The 20652-nt window shown below is 41.9% G+C and overlaps 1 protein-coding gene and 1 long non-coding RNA gene across 5 annotated transcripts in view; both read right to left on the bottom strand.

Moving 5' to 3' along the window:
* Positions 1-20652, bottom strand: part of PCDH11X (protocadherin 11 X-linked) — a 777747-nt gene that overhangs the window by 569341 nt on the left and 187754 nt on the right. Inside the window, exon 5 of one of the 4 annotated variants that reach the window (XM_081847881.1) lies at positions 15416-17893. The exons of the other annotated variants lie outside the window; for them this stretch is intronic. Coding sequence (XP_081704007.1) covers positions 17888-17893 — 6 coding nt within the window. The 3' untranslated portion in view covers positions 15416-17887. Of the gene's footprint in view, positions 1-15415; positions 17894-20652 lie in introns of those variants that run through there. 4 annotated transcript variants of the gene reach the window in all.
* On the bottom strand, positions 13095-13997 carry LOC309334108. The gene is made up of 2 exons (XR_014152882.1): positions 13953-13997; positions 13095-13920 (listed from the first exon to the last, which is right to left on the bottom strand). It is a non-coding gene; the product is annotated as an uncharacterized lncRNA (long non-coding RNA).

Genomic DNA, 20652 nt, shown 5'->3' with positions numbered 1-20652 from the left:
AGGCTGCAGGACAGGAGTGTGGAAACATGGGCAAAACTCCAGCCCATGATGCTGTTTAGGGGAAGCCACATCCACATGCCCCACAGGTGTGGGTAAGGGTGAGGCTTCAAATGAGCAATCAAGAATTGCTACGATTGCCTCCCCACACTTCCCCTTTCTACCTCCAATGTCAGGGATGGAAGGAGAAGCATGGGTTTTGTGAGCATCACTGTGTAGCCCCATTCCACCTCTGACATCAGAGGTGAAAATGAGATACATTGGGAAGTTTCCAAAGCACAGAACTAGCACCACCCCTTGCAGTGTGGTTAACAACCTTAGGGACTCCACATAAAAGATTTTAACAGGTGGGTTGGTCATTTATTACATCATGTGATTGACAGGAGGGTCTCCCCATTCACCTGTCAGAGTTGGATCTGGCCCACAGAACCAAAAAGATTTCTCACCCCTGCTGTAGTAGGTGCTTTGCAAGAGCCCTTGCAAGCCTTCAACTTGCAAAGGTTCAAACATTTAAAGGGCCAATGGTCTAAACTTGCAGAATTCACCAGGGGTAAAACTGGTGAATCAAAATAGCAATGACTGAGACTTGAGGTGATTATTCTACCAGTTAAATGGATGACTGCAACTTCCTAGCAGGAATGTAACATAACGACCATGTTAATTTGGTATGGGGAGGTCGCATAGCTCAGTGACAGAGCAGAATGATAACTTCATTCCCTAAATGGAGCAGTGCACGCAGCCTCATTTGCAAAATTAGTTCAGTATATCGTATGAGTTGCACACAGTTACTCAATGCACTCTTGTGAGTTCAGTGAAAGCAGCTGTGGCTGCTCTTGAAGCCCTCCACATATTCCATTCAATTTTCACTGCTGTGGTCCACAATGCCTTCTGAGACACTGAGACACAAAGAGTCTTGAATTTGAAAAAAAGCATTAGAATAAGTTAGTGGAGCAAAAAAAATATTTCCCTAGTGCAGAATCTGTTTTATTTCATATCTGTTTCAAAATCCATGCTGCCATTTGCTAATTCCAAAATGTCTTTTTATTTTTAAAGAAGAAGAGAGGATTGTTAGAACAGATGCTGGGAACCTTAAACAACTAAGCACACACTCATCTTAGACATATTCAGTGTTTCAAAGCCAAAGAACTGTAGCTAATCAATCATTCTCAGTGGCTTAAAACAAGACAATAATAGTGCTGCCTTATAAGCTTGTATGCAGAATATTTCAAAGGGTTGTAAGTGTTCCCTCAACACACTCAAGAAAGCTCTGTTACATATTATCATCATCAGTGGTGTTCTCAATTTCTCTCTATTATTTCCAAAGTCAACCTTCCTGGTTAGTAAACTTAATCTCACTACATTTAGGCTCCTTTGACATGATCCTTCAATTTTGTACTTGAGTTCGTCTGTCTTAACAAAAAATGTCCAGAGCCTCAAATCAAGTATGAAATGTTCCCGTCTACGCATAGAATAAAATTAATGTTTCTTTACCAAGATCAACATCCTTTTGTTGAGAACAAAGGAAGAACTCTGCTGGATCATGTCAAACAACCATCTAGTTAAGCATAGTTCTAACAGTGGCCAACAAGATGCCTACAGGTTGCCTTCAAGCAGGACATGAATGCAAAAAACACTCATCCCCAGTTGTGATGCTGTCTTCTTATTCTATGACTGCCAAGTTATCCTGGCCATCTTTTGACATTGCTGTCAAAAGCTTTATGAAAGTCCAAGCAAACGTTTAACAGTTCCCAATTTGTAGCTCATTCTCTTCACCACTATGCTACAAGAGCTAACTTTTGTATAATCTTGTGTGATTTTCATTTCTATAAAGCTACTTTGGAGTTCCACTGAATAAACAAGTGAGTTATATATGTTTGCAGCTCTACCTATCTGTTTATTGATCCATCTATGGATAGATCTGTTGTCAGTGCCAGAGCACAGTGACAAGGGATTCTTCAAGAGGAAAAACTCCAAATCCCATGCCTTATGCTTTTGCACCAAATCAGATGATGATGATGATGATGATGATGATGATGATGATGATGATGATAATTGTATGCCACCCATCTGGCTGGTTGCCCAAGCCATAGTGTAGCAGGCCATTGTAAGGCTGCATTCTTAATATTGCTCTGGAACATTTGTATGCCCCACATTGTATGCCTTACATTTTGGTGAGCATAGGAAAGGTCTTTGCAAAGGAACGTCCAATACCTCATGGAAAATGCATGCTGAGAAGCTCTGATGACCAGAACAATAGCCACACTGAGAGGGTGTACTATTTGCATGGAGAACTGGTGGCTTTTAAGGATAAAGACAGTGCTAGCTTACACTGGTGGGCAATGTTGGCATACACTGCTGGGCAAGTTAACCAAACTGGGCTCCTTTCTAAGTAGGTCTCCTCATCCTTGGCACTTTTACCACTATTCATGCAGTTGCCCTCCCTCCCTTTGAGCCCAATTTGCACCACTGTCCAGAAGGAGAAGACAAGTAAAGAGGAGCTTGGTGTTCCTTCCACTTCTTGCTGTTACTTTTCATCATATGTTTGAAAATGACAGGTGAACAGGTGGAGATATCAGGGAGGAGGAAATGCAATGCTAGAGGGCTGGAGGTAGGTTCCCTGCTGTGGTGAGGGCATCAACAGGTGTCCAACGCTGTCAGCCACTGGTGCCAGCCCTGTGTAAAGGTTCAAGTGGAATCTGCGGGTGAGGTTGATGGTTGAGATAGCTTGGTGAGAGGGGAAAGTTATGGAGGAATGCGGGGTGGGGGGAGGCAGAGAGTTAAGCCTCCCTCCACTCTCACTTTTGCAGAAAAACACCTCACTCAGAGCTGATTTTGGTTCAGAGTTAGCCCTTCAAATGTCTTTTTAAATAAATAAATAAAAACACAGAAAAAACACACAAAGCTGAACAGTGGATCAAACCTCCCAAAATGAACCTAACTTTCATTGCCAAAAATCTTAAAAAATAAAATAAAATCAGACAACATCAGTTTGTTTGCTTATCAAGATAAGATCCCCTGGTTTCTCACAGGCACTAAAATGTAGCAGGCAATAAGCGGCTAAGTTCGCAGTTCCTTGCTTTTTACGGCAAGAGATTGCATTCTCCGCCCTGTCCGATTTGGACTTGCACATTCTAAGCCTTTGCAATCTGACACCCATCAAAAACCCAGGCATTTCTTTGACATGCCAGCATGTGTTTTTGTCATTTATGTCAGAAACTCACATGACAGCTTCCTTATTCTTCCACAGCTGACAGAATGCAGTTTTGGATGACCAGAGCAGGTTTTGCTTTGATCCATTGAAAACTGACTTGCTGTTAATTGGCATTATTCACATGGTTAGCCACATAAGATGCATATACTAGTGTGATTATTGACATGTGAGGTGAGTTTCCTAGAGTTTTCTTGGAGTAGGGAAGGGGAGTCTACCTTCTTAGATGTTTCCTGGAACATATGCTGTCTAAACCAGACCTCCAAGGGTGGGGGTGATTGTAAATATATATGCATCCTTCACGTCGTGAAACTGTTTGTTTGTTTTTTCCATTAATTCTGCCTGTTCTGGGTTTGAGGAAACCAGTTTTGTACTTTTAATTTTCATTTCACTGTCCCTAAGATTTAAGAACTCGAGTTAGAACCTACTGAACTGCAATCAGAGCTGCTTCAGCTATTGAACTCTGAACTCAGGACATATACGTAGATAAGCTTTGCTTTACAGAGTTGTCTTCTTCTGTCAGAGGATACAAAATTCCTCTCTAAAGTACACTATTAAGCTTAAAAGGTCACTGGAAAACTATAGGGCCTGGACTATCCGCAACCAAGCATGCTGATATTCAGGATTTACCGGTCTATCAAAAATATACATAGAAAATCTCTAGCTCAACAACAAAGCACATGTCTGGCATGGAATCTTCCTGGGTTCAAATCTCTGGGGAAGCCTGAGAAAAAAAACCTCCTGGCTGAAAGTTTAGAGAGCCACTTCCAGTCAAGATACAATCTGATAAATGGTGCCAAGCTTGATGGGATGGTGTTGTGATTTGGTTTTAGACAGTTTTGATATACATCTAGACTCTAGAAGGTAAGTCCCATCCTACAAGCACCACATAAACATTGTTTCATTGCTCCTGCTGCTGCTTTTTTAAAAAGGAAAAAAAGGCAGCCCTCAAATCATAATCTAAAGCAAGATATGGCACATTTGTTGCTGAGGGCTGAATTTCCTCTGGGGTGATCTGTTTGGGACTACATGCTATCAGGGGGCTGCAGCACAGTCAGTAGTGGGAGAAGACATTGACAAAAGCAGGCAGGGAACTTTTTCTTTCTTACTTACTTACTATTTTGTCACATATTTTCTCTCAAAGGGCCACACACAGCTCTTGTGCAACAAGTTCCTCAACCATCAGATAGGTCCTGGGTCCCACCTGCGCTATTCGTTTAAAGAAGAATCAGACCATTTCAAACAGCCATGTCTTTCCCCTGGGAGCTGTAGTTTGTTAAGGGTGCTTGGAGTTGTTAGAAACGCTCCCCTTTCCCCCCAGAGCTACATTTCCCAGAGTTCTGTGGGGAAAGGGACTAAATATTAAAGCACTGTGAATATTGTAGCTCTGTGGTATGGTGCTGCTTTAAATGTATGGTGCAGCTGGGACCCTGATTGATGCCTGCTTGGGGACTGCTTGAAAGCCAGAAGGAATGAAGAGCAGGATATTGTCAGGGAACTGCCATCAGCTCAGAAGCGAGAGGTGAAAGGGCAGTTGTGTTACAGGGAGCCTCCGAAGATCTTGCAAAGCAGTTCCTCCTCTGGCGAGGAGGAAAGCCCCGCCTCCAGTGGGGAGGGGGTGCAGGGACCAGGAGATGCCCCTTTGCCAGCGCCCACTCTGCGCAGGAGGTTTGGGCGCAGAGAGGGGAGGAGAAGGATGGAGGTCACACGACTGTTATGTTGGGGAAGGTACAAAGACCGGCCATGCCCAGATTCTGCTAGCAACTGAGCAGACATGGACTTGCAAAGCCTGGAAAAGACAGGTTGGAGTCTTGCCTGTTTGCTCTCAAGCAACCACACCAGTCACCTGACAAATATAATTGAATTAATGAAGATACTGCAGCGATTTGTCCATGGCAAGGTATATAATTTCACAGCATCATGAAAGCTGGACCAGAAACATGAGCATGCTTGAGGAAAGTGCAAGACCTCTTTCTCCTAAACATCTGCAAAAGCCACCTACTGCCCCATTGAGGGTGAAGGATACCAAAAGTTTGCAGGTGATTTCTATTATTCTCAGGACAATGTTTCTGGAAGCCTTTTAATTGGTCAACATCCTTCTTGAATTGCAAGATACATTTATTTTCCTCACTCTTTTCGCAAATGTTTGCTTTCTCAAATCACTAGCTACATACCAGCAGAAAGTGGGAATGGAATGAAATCATTAGATGCCCTTTTTATAGAAATCACTTTATAGAGATGCAAGGCCAGGGCTTTGAAGCAAGTTTGCTGATACAAAAATGGTAAAAAGACATGCCTCTTGTGCACAAGTGAAATACAATATAGTTCTTCTCATTTAGAAACAATGCAGGGAGAGTGGAGTTCACAAACCATAGCCAGTTTTTCCTTAAAAAAAATCACAGATCCAGACACATTGATCCCAGCAAGAGCAGCGAAAAACTCTCCATTTGTTGTTATTTTTTCCCTTTCCCTTTTTCCAATCCTATGTTAAATTTTACACATTTCAAAGTAAGTTTGCTTTTTAAAATGAAAATTATTTGCATTTTAGATGTATGCACACTTTGCCCTAGTGTGTGCATTTTGTACACACTGCCTAGATGGACAATGTCTGTGTTTGGGTTTTTTTTATTAGTTTGGAAAGAGAATTAGGCAAGTTCTCCTTTGAATGTGAACTCAGCCTAATCTATCACCCATCTGTACTTTTAGATTGCTGTATCTTTTCGCTGTTAGGAACATAGGAAGTTGCCATATAGAACATCAGACCATTGACCCATCTTGCTCTGTGAATGGCAGGGGCTCTCTGCAGTTTCCCACCTGGAGATGCCGACAGAGATTGAACCTGGGACATTTGACATGCAAACCAGTTGCTCTACTACTGAGCAATGATTCTTTAAAAGCAGAGAGGGTTACTCATGTTTCAGTTTGCCAAAGTTTGCTGTTGTTAGCTATGGCTGGTTTCTCAAGTGATGCTTAAAATGCCTCTTTGCTGCCAACACTTTCCCTTGCATATAGTAAACCTGCAGCTTACGTCAGGGTTACGTTCTGGGGATCATGCCTAAAGACAAAATTGTGTATAGTCAAAACACATTGGGTGCAACAGCAGGTGAGACTGGCAAAATATTTTTTTCCTCAATGTCTTCTCCCTTTCCACCCCTTATTAGTTAGTTAGTTAGTTAGTTAGTAAGTTTTATTAGTTAGTTAGTTAGTTAGTTTGTTTGTTTGCCAAGCACTTAAAGTTTAATGTGCACAAGTTAAATGTAAGTTGTGGGCTTTTTGTACAAAAAGAACATTGTTCATGGTCCCTTGTGAGGCTTATTCACACTTACCTTTTGTTTCATGCTTTCCAGGCACATATCTAGGCTTTAACACTCTGTAGCAGAGCATTCTCTCCCCCCCCCCCTTTGCTCTGGAAGCCAGCTTTTTAAAGCTGAGGTGCAACAAATAGCAATTTAGGGTTTTCACAGATTGCTGTTTGCCCTGTTTCTGTGGGTTGTTGCAGGGAAAGCTCCAGAGGTTGTAAACAAAAAAATGGTGCTTGGACATAGAGCTTTGAAGTGTGGACCTGGAAAGCTTGAAGGAAAAGTAAGAGCCTGTGTTCAAAGGACACCATTCTTCCATGCACATCATGACTGGGCTTGGGTGAGACAATTACAGCTGCTGGTGTAGGGTAGACACACAATGAACCAGTCAAGTGTAACCTGAGTGAAACCCTGGCATATCTAAAAAGGCATATCTAACACCTGGGCTATTGCTCAGCCTTTGCTGGACCAACAAGGAGACATACCAAACATAGCTATGCTGGTGGAAATCCTTCTGTGCAAATGGAATATTAAATGGTGAAGAATTTATATGAAAAGAAACCACAGATGGCAAACTATTTAGACCTTAGCTTCCAACCTCACCTCCCCAAGCTACAAAAGCAATTAATCAATGCTACCTCTGTGCATATTTAACCCAATGTTCAAAAGGGCTTATTGTTCATGCCCAGAGCTTTATAACTTTCTTTCTCACATGGCTTTGCTGGATCAGAGGCCATCTCTCTGTATGTATTTACACAAGCTGGTTTAAACTCTAGGAAGTTAACATTTTGCAGAATGTTGCAATGTCACATACTTGAGCTCATACATACACGATCTAAAAATAAGTAATCTATATTCCCCTTTAACCTTTGTGTCTGTTCACTGCCTCAATAATGTTGTGCCTTAATTTGATTCAGTACATGTTGCTGTTCAGTTTGATGTATGCTCTCGGGGAGGCAAACTTATTAGAAAGAAGTCAGTGAATATAACAGAGAGAGAGAGAGAGAGAGAGAGAGAGAGAGAGAGAGAGAGAGAGAGAACACCGTTTTACAGTGTGCTTGTTTGCCTAACCACTGACATTGTGATGGATGTTATATAAGGAAATACAGGGCAGAAAATATTGGGCACAATCTCCTGAGCAGTAATGCTAGGCAAACCCCATTGAAATGAATGGACGGTGTACAAGAACACTGCTATTGCCAATTTTTCTACCTGCTTCAATCTTTTCTGCAATTGTCTTCATTTCAATTCAATGGGAAGAGGTGGTGCTAGTTCACAGAATATTCTCCATTTTCAATTTGAAACACTGAAAGAGCAATCTTATACACTCTTACCTGAGATAAAATCCAATTGAACTCAAGAGGGCTTACTTCCAAGAAGACATGCATAGAATTTCTTGCTATTGCGTTTTCCTGTTTGCTGCTTTTTCCTTTTCCTTTTTTTAAGGGGGACAGTCTTCCTGGATTTCTCACACTGACCATTTAATCCAATCTGCAATCTCACAATTAATATTATGGTGCTACATAACCAATCAAGTTTAGTTGTGTTATGGCATTGATAGGAGCAAATGATGTGGCAATGGAGCAAGCTGCCTAAATTTGAAGCAAAACTACCTGACTATGTACTCTTGCTCAACTCAGAGAGAAGACTCAAGGCAGGCCATTTCCACTGTCTGTTCTGCTTGTATTCCACCATCTGCTATCCCTTTCTCCAAGAGAAAAGTAGCCTCTGATAGGAGAAGATTAGACAGGGAGCATGGGGCTTCAAGCAAAGAAGGAAGACCCCAGCAACCCTCTCCTCCAGCAGGAAATGATGGTCAAAAGTGGGCATCTCCCATCTCCACTGAACCCTCTGCAATGTGATTATCCCTTTCCTTTCTAATATGCATAGCCTTTTCTGCCTCAGGGAGCAGGCAAGAAAGGCTAGCCTAAAGTTCCAGCCTTTAAAGTGGTATACAGTGGTACATCGGGTTACAGATGCTTCAGGTTACAGATGCATCAGGTTACAGACTCTGCCAATCCAGAAATAGTACCAGGATGAGAACAGAAATCGCACGGTGGCAGCGCTGTGGCAGCGGGAGGCCCCATTAGCTAAAGTGGTACCTCAGGTTAAGAACAGTTTCGGGTTAAGAACGGACCTCCGGAATGAATTAAGTTCTTAACCCGAGGTACCACTGTATATCAAAGGTTTGGAGGATTCCATTGAGAGTTTCTCAACATGCAGCAATAATAGTAAGACTGCAAATGAGTTTCAGGGAAAGCCCTTTGGTGCTTGCCAGAACCTAAGTCAACAGGGAGTGAGGGCAAGATATATGAGAATACATGTTTAGTTGGGTTGTTTTGTTTGGTGGGGTTCCTGCAAGTAGTACAAAAAATTGATGTTTTTAAATAAGGTGTGTTTTCAAAAAAGTGAAAATATTGTGAGAAACTTGGAAGTAGTTTTGGCTCAGTCCTGATAATTCAGACTCAATAATCAGGGGCAGAAAATCCTAACGGGAGGGGGAGGTGGTCTGAGGGATGTCAGATCAGGCATAGAATGAAGTCAAAAGTAGATGACAAGTCAAGGACATCCTTCATCATTACAAAGGAAAAGGAAATATCCAAAGAGGCTGAATGCTGGGAATTCAGTTGATAATGCACCCAGTGGCAGAGCTTGGCAGAAGCTTTGTGTAGAAAGTGAACCTTAATTTATCTGATGTTCTCCTACCACTTGCAATGACAATAGAAAGGGCTGCCCCATTTATCTTCCTTCCTTCAAAAATTGACATGCATTTGAAACAGAGATAGGTGAGACACAGCTTAAAAGGTTGTGATACTGCCAGTACTATCTCTTACTGAAGGGGAAAAATGATGACTAATGTCTAGTCAATTGTATATATAATTGACCTCTATTCATCCCAAATTAAATTTACATTCAATATCTTCCTCACCTATGACAAAAAAAAGTCACTGATCCTCTCTATCCTTCTCTCAGTCTGTCTACAGCAAGCTATGATCAAAACAGGATATTAAACTTAAATAATTTATTTAACACTGGTTTCCGTTCAGTTTCCCTTTCAAATATCAAGCCTTTGGAGATGCTGGGTGGAATTCAACATTGCACTGTTACGGTTGTTCTTTTAACACAGGCATTTCAGCTTTGCAGATGGAATGATGGCCCCTCCTTCTCCTCCTCATGTGGTGATGTGGGGGCACTTTCAACCCTCCCGAGCCAATTTTAAGAGGTGGGAGGGACATATGACAGGGTGAAATCACCAGTGCGCCATGACCATTTTGTTAGGCCACATCCACTGATGTCCTGGAAGCCTGCTGAAACCTTCTCCAAAAAGGAGAAACGAGAACTTACTGTGGTCCACTAGAATATGGAGCATTATAAGCACTGAGGGGCTTTATGACTCTGAGAAACCCAATTTCCCCCCATGGATTCCATCATAACTTTACACTCTCAGCCATCACCCTGATAGGGATAAGTAAATCTGTCAATTTCAGCTTCTTTTCGTTTCACTCCCCTCACCTCCAACCTTAAGTTTAATTTTCTATATTTCCACAACAATTCACAATTTTATTTTATTTTTTTAAATCCTGATGAAAATACCTCAGCATTTTAGTCCAAATTTACCCTAGTATACTGATGTCTGCAGCCAATTTTGCCCAATATATACTACTTTTTTTGCACAGCCATTTCCCCTAATATAACACTGTTTTATATGTTATGTTCACTGATATATGCATTACAATGCAAAATTTACCCTAGCATACCCTAGCGTGTGTTTTAATACATTATTTGGCTGGCGAACTGCACTGTAAATTTCAGAGAAGTGCGTTTTTAAAAAAATGGCTGTGCTTTGATTCATGCTAGAGAAAGTGCGAATTACTCAAGTTTATTTTAAATGCTAACCATTTTAACCACCGCCCCCTCCAAAACCCCCAGAGCAGAAGGAACAGAAGAGACAAAGGGCACATGCCAGATACCAGGACTGGAAACATAGCCTGAGGCTTCCTTCTCCCCCAACCCTGTTTGGTAACAAGTGGTCTTCAGGATATCTTTCTTTCTCTCTCTCTTTCTTTCTTTTCTTTTCTTTTCTTTTCTTGTCTTTCAAAAAAGCAAATAAAAATAAGCACAATATATCACTAGCTTTACAAAGTCCAACCTTCATTTTATTTAGATAAAATAAATAAATAAAAACCATTGTACTTATTAAGTGTGTGTGTGTGTGTGTGTGTGTGTGTGTGTGTGTGTATTTGGTAGGTTACCTAAAAAACAACAACAGGATATACCCATTAAATTATGTGTCATGATTTGACAGAAAATGTGTGTGTGTGTGTGTGTGTGCGCGTGCCCCCGAACTATAGCTTATATTACACATAAATAAATTTATATAGGCCCAAATCCTATGTGTATTTACCTAGTTCTGAGTAGATCTGCGTCACATTACTGTGCTCCTTTGAGGGGGGAACCCCATGGGAGTGTTTTGGTAGGCAGGAGAGAATTCCTCCAGAATCTAATAACACACTCAGTCCTGACAGGAGGACATACAACAGGCTCTCTCAACTAGCTGCAGATTAGGTGCTGTTTTTTGACCTGCACTATTAGCTCACTTCAAATCCAGGTGAGCAATAAATCTGTTTTTGAGATTATATTTGGAAGAACTGAGCTCTGGGAGACATGCATTCACAAATAATCCCAGCAAATCAGAGTGATGTAGGAGAGTGTTTTTGGTGTAAAAATAATATTTGTTATCGCTCTGAGCTCCTATCACCAGTATTTTTTTCCAAAAGCATGCATATGCTGGGTGGAATTACACGTTACAAAGGACACAAATGGATTTCAAAAACATGCTTCCTTCATAATTCCTATATTGGGAGAATCAGTAGGTGAAAAAGATGCTTATCCTTTCCCCCACCTACCAAGTAAGGAGAACTAGAGGGTTGGGTGGGGTGAATATGGAAAAAAATTGTGTGTGTGTTAAGCAATCCTCCCATGCACCAACATTGCTACACAAGGGTCAACAAGGGATAGAAGAATGGGTCAGTTTCAGTTTCTCCATTTCTTGATTTTCCTGTCTTGAATTCAGTTATTCATATTTCCACATCAGTTTGCAAATTATTTTTTAAGTCCTTGTGGAAATCCACCAGCATTTTAGCGCGAAATTCTTATATACATTTTTTTTAATGAACTTTTGACTAATGCACACACATTCTAGATTATTTATCTAGTGGTGGTCATGTTATTGAAGCGATGTGAATGTTCTCCACTAATGAATGCAACACTGACACCCGCAGCTTAAAGGACTGCCGCCTCCACCCTATTCTCTTCCACATCAAGAGGCAGCCATTGCGTATGAAACAACTTGAGTATCAGGAACAATTCTTTCCTCCATATGCCATCAGACCCATGAGTCAGTGGAGGGAACAGGAGGAAGTTCAAGCTTCAGCATCACCGTCCAATGATGCTACCAAGGAAAAGTGAAACCACTTAGGAGTGACATATCGTTTTTGCAATGAGTGCCTGAAAGTCATTGGACATGGGAGGATCCCCCCCTTTTCCTTTAAAACAGTTCCATATTTGTCCTGTTTGACTGACTGCCCTCCTAATATGCCTCTGTTTTATAATTTTCTCCTGCTTGTTGTCTTTTGCACCTGTCCCCTAGTTGAGTCTTTGGTTTGCCCAGTCTGCTGATTACCAGCCATACCCAGAAACCATAGCAATTGCAGCTCTGGCTCTAGTTTTCAACTTGGACTATAGTCTCTGGCCTTGTTCATTACCTCAGCTTCTACATCACCTGCAGTCCTATCAGTCCATGGAACCCAACCCTTCCAGCAGTCTAAACTAGTCATCAACGCACACAATGGAAGTGCAGGCCTTGAAACAAACAGCTGCCATAAACCACGGGGTTAAAGAAACCTTTGTTGTTGTTGAATGCAGTGTTTTGTTTTTTAGGAAATTTGTGTTGTATGTTCTGACTACCACTAAGAATTCTTCAAGTCTGAGCTCGATGATCAATACCACAAAATGAAGGGGGAAATGTAAAAGGAAAGGGGAAACAGAAATATTTCCGGTGGAAAGAAGAAAATCTATTTCCCAAGTTATTAAATAGTGTCTCTCAACAGTGGGGGCCCAACAGCCACAGCTGCAAATATTTGGCACAATATGCTAAACTGCTTCCCTGCTGTCTTGTGGGACATCTTTGGGAGAAGAAAAGACTAAGGAGTAAACCCTATGCAAATCCAGAGTGAAGTCCTTAAGATGGTTGGATGACATCTTGTACACCTCCTGCAGCCAAGCTGAGACAAATGTATTGCTTTCCTTTTCTTTGGAAGACATCAGTGAGACCGGGTGGGGGTGGGGCTCATGTCATCTGGGCAGCTCAGGACCTCAATAAACACTGCCCAGGCTTGTGCACTGTGGAAGGTCACTTTGGTGCTGCAAACACAGCAAAAACAACATGGGAGGCAGCAGTTGCAAGTTACCAGTTTCTGCAGCCACAGCAGGCGCTGTGACTCTCCATTGGTTTGACTTTACCTTTGGAGGTGCACACCATTGTCTCTTGAGACAGACAGATGCCAACCATGCAATGATAAATTTCAATATACCATTATAAATAGGATTTATTATACTTTACAGATCAGAGAGCCAAATGAACATTTCCTTTCAAAAGAGCCAGATAGCAAACATGTGAAGGGAACTTGAGGTAAATGTCCTTGTTGACAATCTACAGTTTGACAGGTGAGAAAGTAGGATCACATTGCAAGCCTGTTTAAAGTACAGTTACATCAGATATACAGTAGCATGTGAGATTTCCAGTTTTGCAGCCTACTTAATGGATCCTCAATAGCTTTTAAAATTTCAATTAAATGTTAAGCATACTGTGTTGTAGTGTTGTTGTTTTATGCAAGCATACATAAAGTCCATCACCCGCATCCAGTGCTATGTTCACGTGGGAACTCAAATATCCACCATGGATTGCCAGTTTATTTCCCTGGAGCAGCTAGTGGGAACCTTCAGATCACCAGATGCTGCCAAACTACAACTCCCATCAGTGACAGGTATGATGGAAGTTGCACCTCAGCAATATCAGGAGAGCCAAAACTTTCTCACCCTTGCTCTGGAGAATCAGAACCAGGGGAAGCACCTTTACATGGGCTCAATCCTGCCAAAGATGGAGACTTTTAATACCCATTGATTTTGCTAGAAGAGAATTATCCAAGAAAATGAAAAACAACACTTAGTAAATATGTCTTAGGGTGGCAAATTATCTCAAAATAAAGCCATGCAGACTGTGTCAGAATACATTTACTCATTTGTGTGGGGGTTGTTGTTGTTTTTTGTCCTTCTTTGCCTGAAAAGTCACATGGAACATTGCAAATGCCAGGTGAAACTTCTTATTATTAATGAAATTTATATACCGCCCTATACCTGGAGGTCTCAGGGCTGTTCACATTGTTTACCACTGTTCAGATAACAGGACCCAAGAAAGAGTAAGAACAGGTCTAAGGTAAAGGTAAAGGTACCCCTGCCCATACGGGCCAGTCGTGTCCGACTCTAGGGTTGTGCGCCCATCTCACTTAAGAGGCCGGGGGCCAGCGCTGTCCGGAGACACTTCTGGGTCACCTGGCCAGCGTGACGAAGCTGCTCTGGTGAGCCAGCACCAGCGCAGCACACGGAAATGCCGTCAACTGATGTGTAAATTCTGAAATGAAAAGTGACTGTGGGACTAGATCTATACACTCTTGGAGGAAATTGATTTTATAGTTCCATTTCAGTTGGGGTTTAAGCCTGGTTTTGGCACAGAAACTTTGTTTTGGACACCCTGTCTGATGACCTCTCTAGGGAGAGAGACAAGGGAAATGTTAATTGACCTCGACCTCTCAGAGGTTTTTGATACCATCAACCATAGTACCCCTCTGAAGTGGCTGACCTGAGTTAGAGGTGGGTGGCACCACTTTGCGGTGGTTCTGGTCCTTCTTGGATGGTTGTTTCCAGAGGGTGATGCTTGGGGAGTGTTCTTCAGACCCATAGAGCTTTCAATGTGGGATTTTATCACCTATGCTGTTTAACAACTATATGAAACTGCTGAGTGAGGTAAGCCAGAGGTTTGGTGTATGTTGTCAGCAATATGCTGATGAAACACAGCTCTTCTTCTCCTTTACATCTGCAGGTGTAGCAGTGGATATGCTGGATGTTGTCTTGCCTCTGTAATGGACTGAATGAGAACCAACAAATGGAGCTCAACCCAGATAAGAGTGAGGCACTGTTAGTGGGTGGTTCCCTAGACTGGATCAATGGGATATGCCCTGCTCTTGATGGGGTTACAGTCCCTCTGAAAGAGCAGGTATATAGCTTGGGGGGAGGGGGGCTTCTGGATCCTTTGCTGTTGGTTGAGGCTCAGGTGGCCTTGATGGCACAGAATGCCTTCCATCAGCTTTAGCTGGTAGCCCAGCTTGACTGTACTGACAGTCAACTGATTTCTGGGCCTGATTCGAAGTGCTGGTTTTGACCTATAAAGCCTTACAAATGGCTCAGGACCACAATACCTCAAGGACTGCCTCTCCCCATATGAACAAACCCAAACCCTGTGATCATCATTTGAAGCCCCTTGGGTGCCTTCTCTACGAGAGGCCTGGACAGCAGCAACATGAGAATGGGCCTTTTCTGTAGTGGCTCCTCATCTGCTGAATGCACTCCACAGCAACATCTGCCAGGCACCTTCATTACATAACTTTAGGCACCACCTGAAAGCATTTCTCTATACTCAGGACTTTGGCTGATCAAATATTCTATGGCCTTTTCAATGAGATTTTGGAAGGGGAGTTATTGGTGTGCTTTTGTTTCATTATGCATTTTATGATCTTATTTTGTATTTTTAGGCTGCGAACCTTCCAAGGCTCTTTCGATGTTGGGCCGTAAACAAATTTATTTATTTTTAAATTCAACTCTGAATATATGAAAGGAAGAGTACATGCTTAACATTTACTTTTTAAAATCAATGTGTGTTAAGAGTGCTTAACTCTGGCGGGATTACTGCACTCAACATGTTGTAGAAAGAAATGTGACTGAAAGTAGCACTCAGCTTTTGCTGTGCATTGACTTGTCCGAAAAATCAATGTGGGCTCCAGGCAAATATAAAAGATTTAAATAATTATGGAGCTTATGCATTTCTTTTTTTCAGGAGACATGTGTTTAAAATGTGGAAGCACGTGGCACTTCTACATTTGCTTTTCTTGTGCAAAAGTGCTTCCCGTGGAGCAATTTCTTGTTGATCTAGGCGCACAATTAATATGTGATTGGGACAGATACCTCTTCCCCCTTCCCCTGCCATCTAGCTATCCAATTTTATATTAGCATTCATACAACGACAAAAAAAAATCCAGTTTTTTTTTCCCTTTTTACTCCTTCCCCCTTTTTTAAAAGCACTGAGTGCAATCCAGTAGGAATATTGTTCAAAACATTTGAAGATAATAGAACCATTTCTGTGCTCTTGTAGAATCCTACTTTTCAGTGGGATATCCACAGTCAAAGTTCTCGGTGGACTGTGCTCAATGAATCCTGCACCAATCCAAACACTGTTACATGAAGTGTACATTCTTTTACATTATTGCCCAAGGATGATACAATGCAACACATTAATGCAACACATTAATGCAAACTGTGATAGGCATAGTACACATTTTAAACATGTAATAAGCAACAACCAAAAAATGAAAATGTTACATCTTATGCTAACCAAAGATAAATTCAGTGATCTTGCCAAATTGCCTAAAAAGGCAGCCATTTTAATGCTAGGCAGCAGTATTATTATTTATTTGTACTAGTGGTAGTTAAGGTTTTGATTTATTTATTTTTTAAAATCACACTAAATGCAAGACCTTTTGCTTAAATATTGGGGAAGGGCGTGCCATCTAAATTGTGCCTAAGTAGGTACTCTTAAAAATGCTAGCCAGCATAATATAAAATAAGCTTTCATCGAAAAGCTTAACAGTTAGAATAATAAAAAAAAGAATGAGAGAGGCTGGCTACAAGTGTATACTATACATATATCTATACGGAATTGCAAGTACGAGGTACACCCTCTCTTGGGCCCAGTTCATACAACATGCAGCACAATCCTATGCATGTTTACTCAGATGTAAGTCCTATTAAAATCAATGGGACTTACTTACCATTCCACATGTTTAGGCTTGGAGGCCTAGTGGACCTATGATAGAGGAGCAGATATACAACTCTCCCCCACCCCATGGATGCAACATGTGGAGGTGGGTGTTCCATGTAGAGCAAGGGTACTCATTGTGGTGGACTATAACTCCCATCATCCTTGACCATTGACGCTACTGGCTGGAGCTGATGAGAATTGGAGTCCAGCAATATTTGGAGGTCCCCATGTTTCCTACCCCTGCTGCACATGGAACCATCTGTCACATTCTCCATGATGTGTGTCATGGAGAAAATGCATTAGCAGCTGACTTTCCACCATGCTGAGGACTGATAGCCTGTTAAGCCAGTGGAAAGAGCCATTCGGCATTTTAAGATCGACAAAGCATTGTAAAATGCTCATATCTGGCTATCCTGCATAGCGGAAAAAAGTATTTCTTACAACAACCCCCCTCCCCCCCACCCAAGAAAATAAAAAATAAACCAACAATAATTTCTCATTCTGGAGCATATGAGACAAAGCATTTTACCAAGAAATGCAGGGAGTGTAGATTACTTTGTCTTTCTTTCTTTTTTTGGATGTATATGCCTAAAAGTTATTGCTCCTTTATCATCATGTATATGGGAGAGAAGGCATAAGGTGGGATTGGGGAACCTGTGGCCCTTCACTGTTGCTGGACTATGCAACTCACCATCCCTAACCACTGGGCATGCTGGGTGGGGCTGATGGGAGTTGCAGTCCAGCAACACCTGGAAAGCAACAGGTTCCCCATCCCTACTATAAGGGAGGGGAGCATGGACAACATATATCCTCAGCATAAATAAGTTAAGGGCATTAGTCCATTAAGGACAAAGTGGCTATCAGCAACATAAGAGAATAAAAAGATTTATCTTACATAGTTACCACCATTCACACCCAGTGATGGTTAATATCACTTATTTTGCCTTAGGGAAAAACCCTACATTATCGAACACAATGTTCTCAAGTCTCTCTTTGTCTTTCTTTTCTTTCCTTTTCTGTCTTAGCGTTCTTGCCCTGAATACCTTTCAGTAGGGCAGCTTGAACAGTTCACCGCCACTTCGAAAACCCCTCTGGAGATCAGACGATAAAATTCTTCAGCAATCAGGGAGAGAGGACAAAGGGCTTTCTCGTGCTATTCCCATATTTCCATGTTTGCTGGCTTAACATCATTGTGTATACGACTTCAGTACTTAACAGCTGATGCGAAGACGTTCAGAGCTGGCAAACAGAGAAACAGCATGAGAAAAGCCCCTGCCTTCATCATCACATCTCCAACCCTACCTTAAAAGTTGGCTTGGCAGCTATCAACTAGCTTAACACTGTCATGGGGATGGGGAGGGGCTCGGGGAGATTTTACTGTTTTTAGATTTAGATAGGCAATTCAGATTTAAAGCATTCATATGGGAGATGTGGGCTTGGGGAAACTGTGCCCCCCACTCAGATGTGGTTGGGCACCAATTCCTATCAGTCCCACCCAGCGTGGCCAATAGTAAGGAATTATGGGAGTTGTGTTCCTATAATATCAGGATGACAACCGATTTCCCATCCCTGATTTACAGGATGCTTGCTGTTTGGGTTTATCTGGATATAACAGCTCTCCCTCCAAGCTGCCCTACTAAGAGACATATCAGGATCTATATAAAGGATAGATTTGCTAGGTAGCCAGCATGGTGCTCGCTAGATATTGCTGAATTCTAGACCTCAGCCCCAGTCAGTGTGGGCAGCTGTCAGGAATGGTGAAAGATGCATTTCAATATCAAGGGAGCAACACATTAGCCAATGCCTGCAAGGGGTGATTCCCTGGAAACTTTAGTTATATATTCTGTGAAGGTGGAGAGGGTGGGGAAGGGCTGCTAACTAAGCATTGCATTAAAGGACTCTTGACACATTCATCAAACTACAATTCCCAGGATTCTTTGGGGAAAGACATGACTAGCAAATGGCTTTAAATCAACATAAGATCATAGTACATACATGCCCTTAGTGGAAATACATTACTTAAAACAATGCAACTCTTAGGCCAAAATATGTGGTACAGCAGGCTTCAGGACTTGTATATAATTATAAAATGTCATGCACTCAAGGGACTCACTGCAACATATTTTAACCCCCCATTTTGTTAGAATTTTCTGAAATTGAGGAAGGTCTGTATAAATAAAAACAGGCGACATCCACGTCCCTCCCTCCTACCCGCCAACCATGTATTGTCATCGTGTTTAGGAACTTGTTTAGATTGCTGATATCAAGATAGCATCAAAATATTGTGAGAAAATAATATTGGGAAAGATGGAATATGGAAGGAAAGAAGACTGAAACAAAGCAGAGCAATTAACATAAAATATCCTAACCAAATCGTCATGACCTCACTGTAAAGTGCAATAGTAAAGAATGGTCAAAAGTATGCATGAAAGCAGGGCTGGAGAAAATCAATGCAGAGTAATGGCAAAGGAGTCAAACACACAAAGGTCCTGTTCCTACAGCAAGCATAGTTAAATTTTCCTAAGTGCATCAGTGCAAAAATGCTAACTTTTGGACCCAGTTTGCATATGTAAAACTGGCTGGCTTGATTTTCAGTGCAACCCATGCCATATAAGAATGGATACAGCCTGCTGGAATGCCAACAAACCAAACTGGGGAACTCAAGCAGCAGTTCTGCATGTGCAAATTCAGCTTTACCTGAAATGGTAAATGAATTGATACTAAAGGCACACACACTTAGTGGTCACATATGTTAAGAGTTGCAGAACAGAAAAAGCTAGTGAACTCTCAACTTTAAAATGTTTTTCAACTTGCACTGAGTCACCCTGAGTACTGTAGTTATGTAGGAAGGGTGTCGCACAAACACTCTTAAATAAACCTTAAATATTTTTCTTCCTCTTTTTACTAATTCGCTTGGATTTTAATGCAAGAAAAAGTAAGTGGCAACTTCAGAGGAGGGCCAGGCTCAGAACTGCATTCAGCTTAGATGCAGACAATCTATCCTAGATAGTGCTGGGACAACATCAGACCCTCCAACATTCCTCAGATGAAAATGGGGACACTTCTCACACCCCCACAACTGAACCTCCTTAACCTCCATCCCCCCCCCACCACAAAGCATTTCCTATTGGAAGAAGGGTAAGCGCCATCACCACCACACCAGTGGGACACAGCACACGTGCCGGAATGGCTTTCACAATTCTGTCACTGTCCCTGGAAAATCAGGACATTTGGAGAGTATGCCACACCAGTCTCTGGATAAGGTAGATTTACTCATCATTAAGCTGCCACAAACTCCTCAGGTTGAGGGAGGATGGAAGAAGTGTACTGGTATATCTCTGAGTACCTGCAGCAGCTATTGGTTGCCCTGCCTCAGTAATGGACTGGATGAGAGCTAAAGAACTAAAGCTCAATCTAGATAAGACTGAGACACTGCTGGTGGGTGGTTAAGTAGCATGGATGGCTGGGAGACTGTCTGTTCTTGATGAGGTTACATGCCTGAATCTGACTGTTCTTGATGAGGTTACATGCCTGAATCTGGTCCGCAATCACCTGTTCAAGAACCTTGCCCATGAAGGGGAGATTAGCAACTTGTTGGTAGTTACTTAGATTTTCTTAATCAAGGGAGCTTTTCTTGGGATTTTATCTTTCAAGTATGCAGAGACAATGCCCTCTCACAAGGATGCATTAATCACCTCCCTGACCCAGCCAGCTGCCCCCCCCCCACTATTTTTAATCAGTCAAGAGGGACAAGGGTCCAGAGCACCTTGTCCATATCCACAACTGATCCAAGCATCTTGTCCATATTTTTGAGCCTTACTAACTGAAACTTGTCCAACACAACAGGACTAGAAAGTGCTCTGGACACCCCTTGAGAGTAATCTGCTGCAGCCGCAGAATTAAGATCCTACTGGATGCAAGCAATTTTGTCTTCAAAATGCTTTGCAAACACAGCGAGGAGCTACCATTGATCCCACCACCTCCTTCAGGCCAGAATG

Source organism: Podarcis erhardii (assembly GCF_964252035.2).
Source record: "Podarcis erhardii genome assembly, chromosome: Z".
NCBI lineage: Eukaryota > Metazoa > Chordata > Lepidosauria > Squamata > Lacertidae > Podarcis > Podarcis erhardii.
This window is presented reverse-complemented; position numbering and strand designations above follow the sequence as displayed.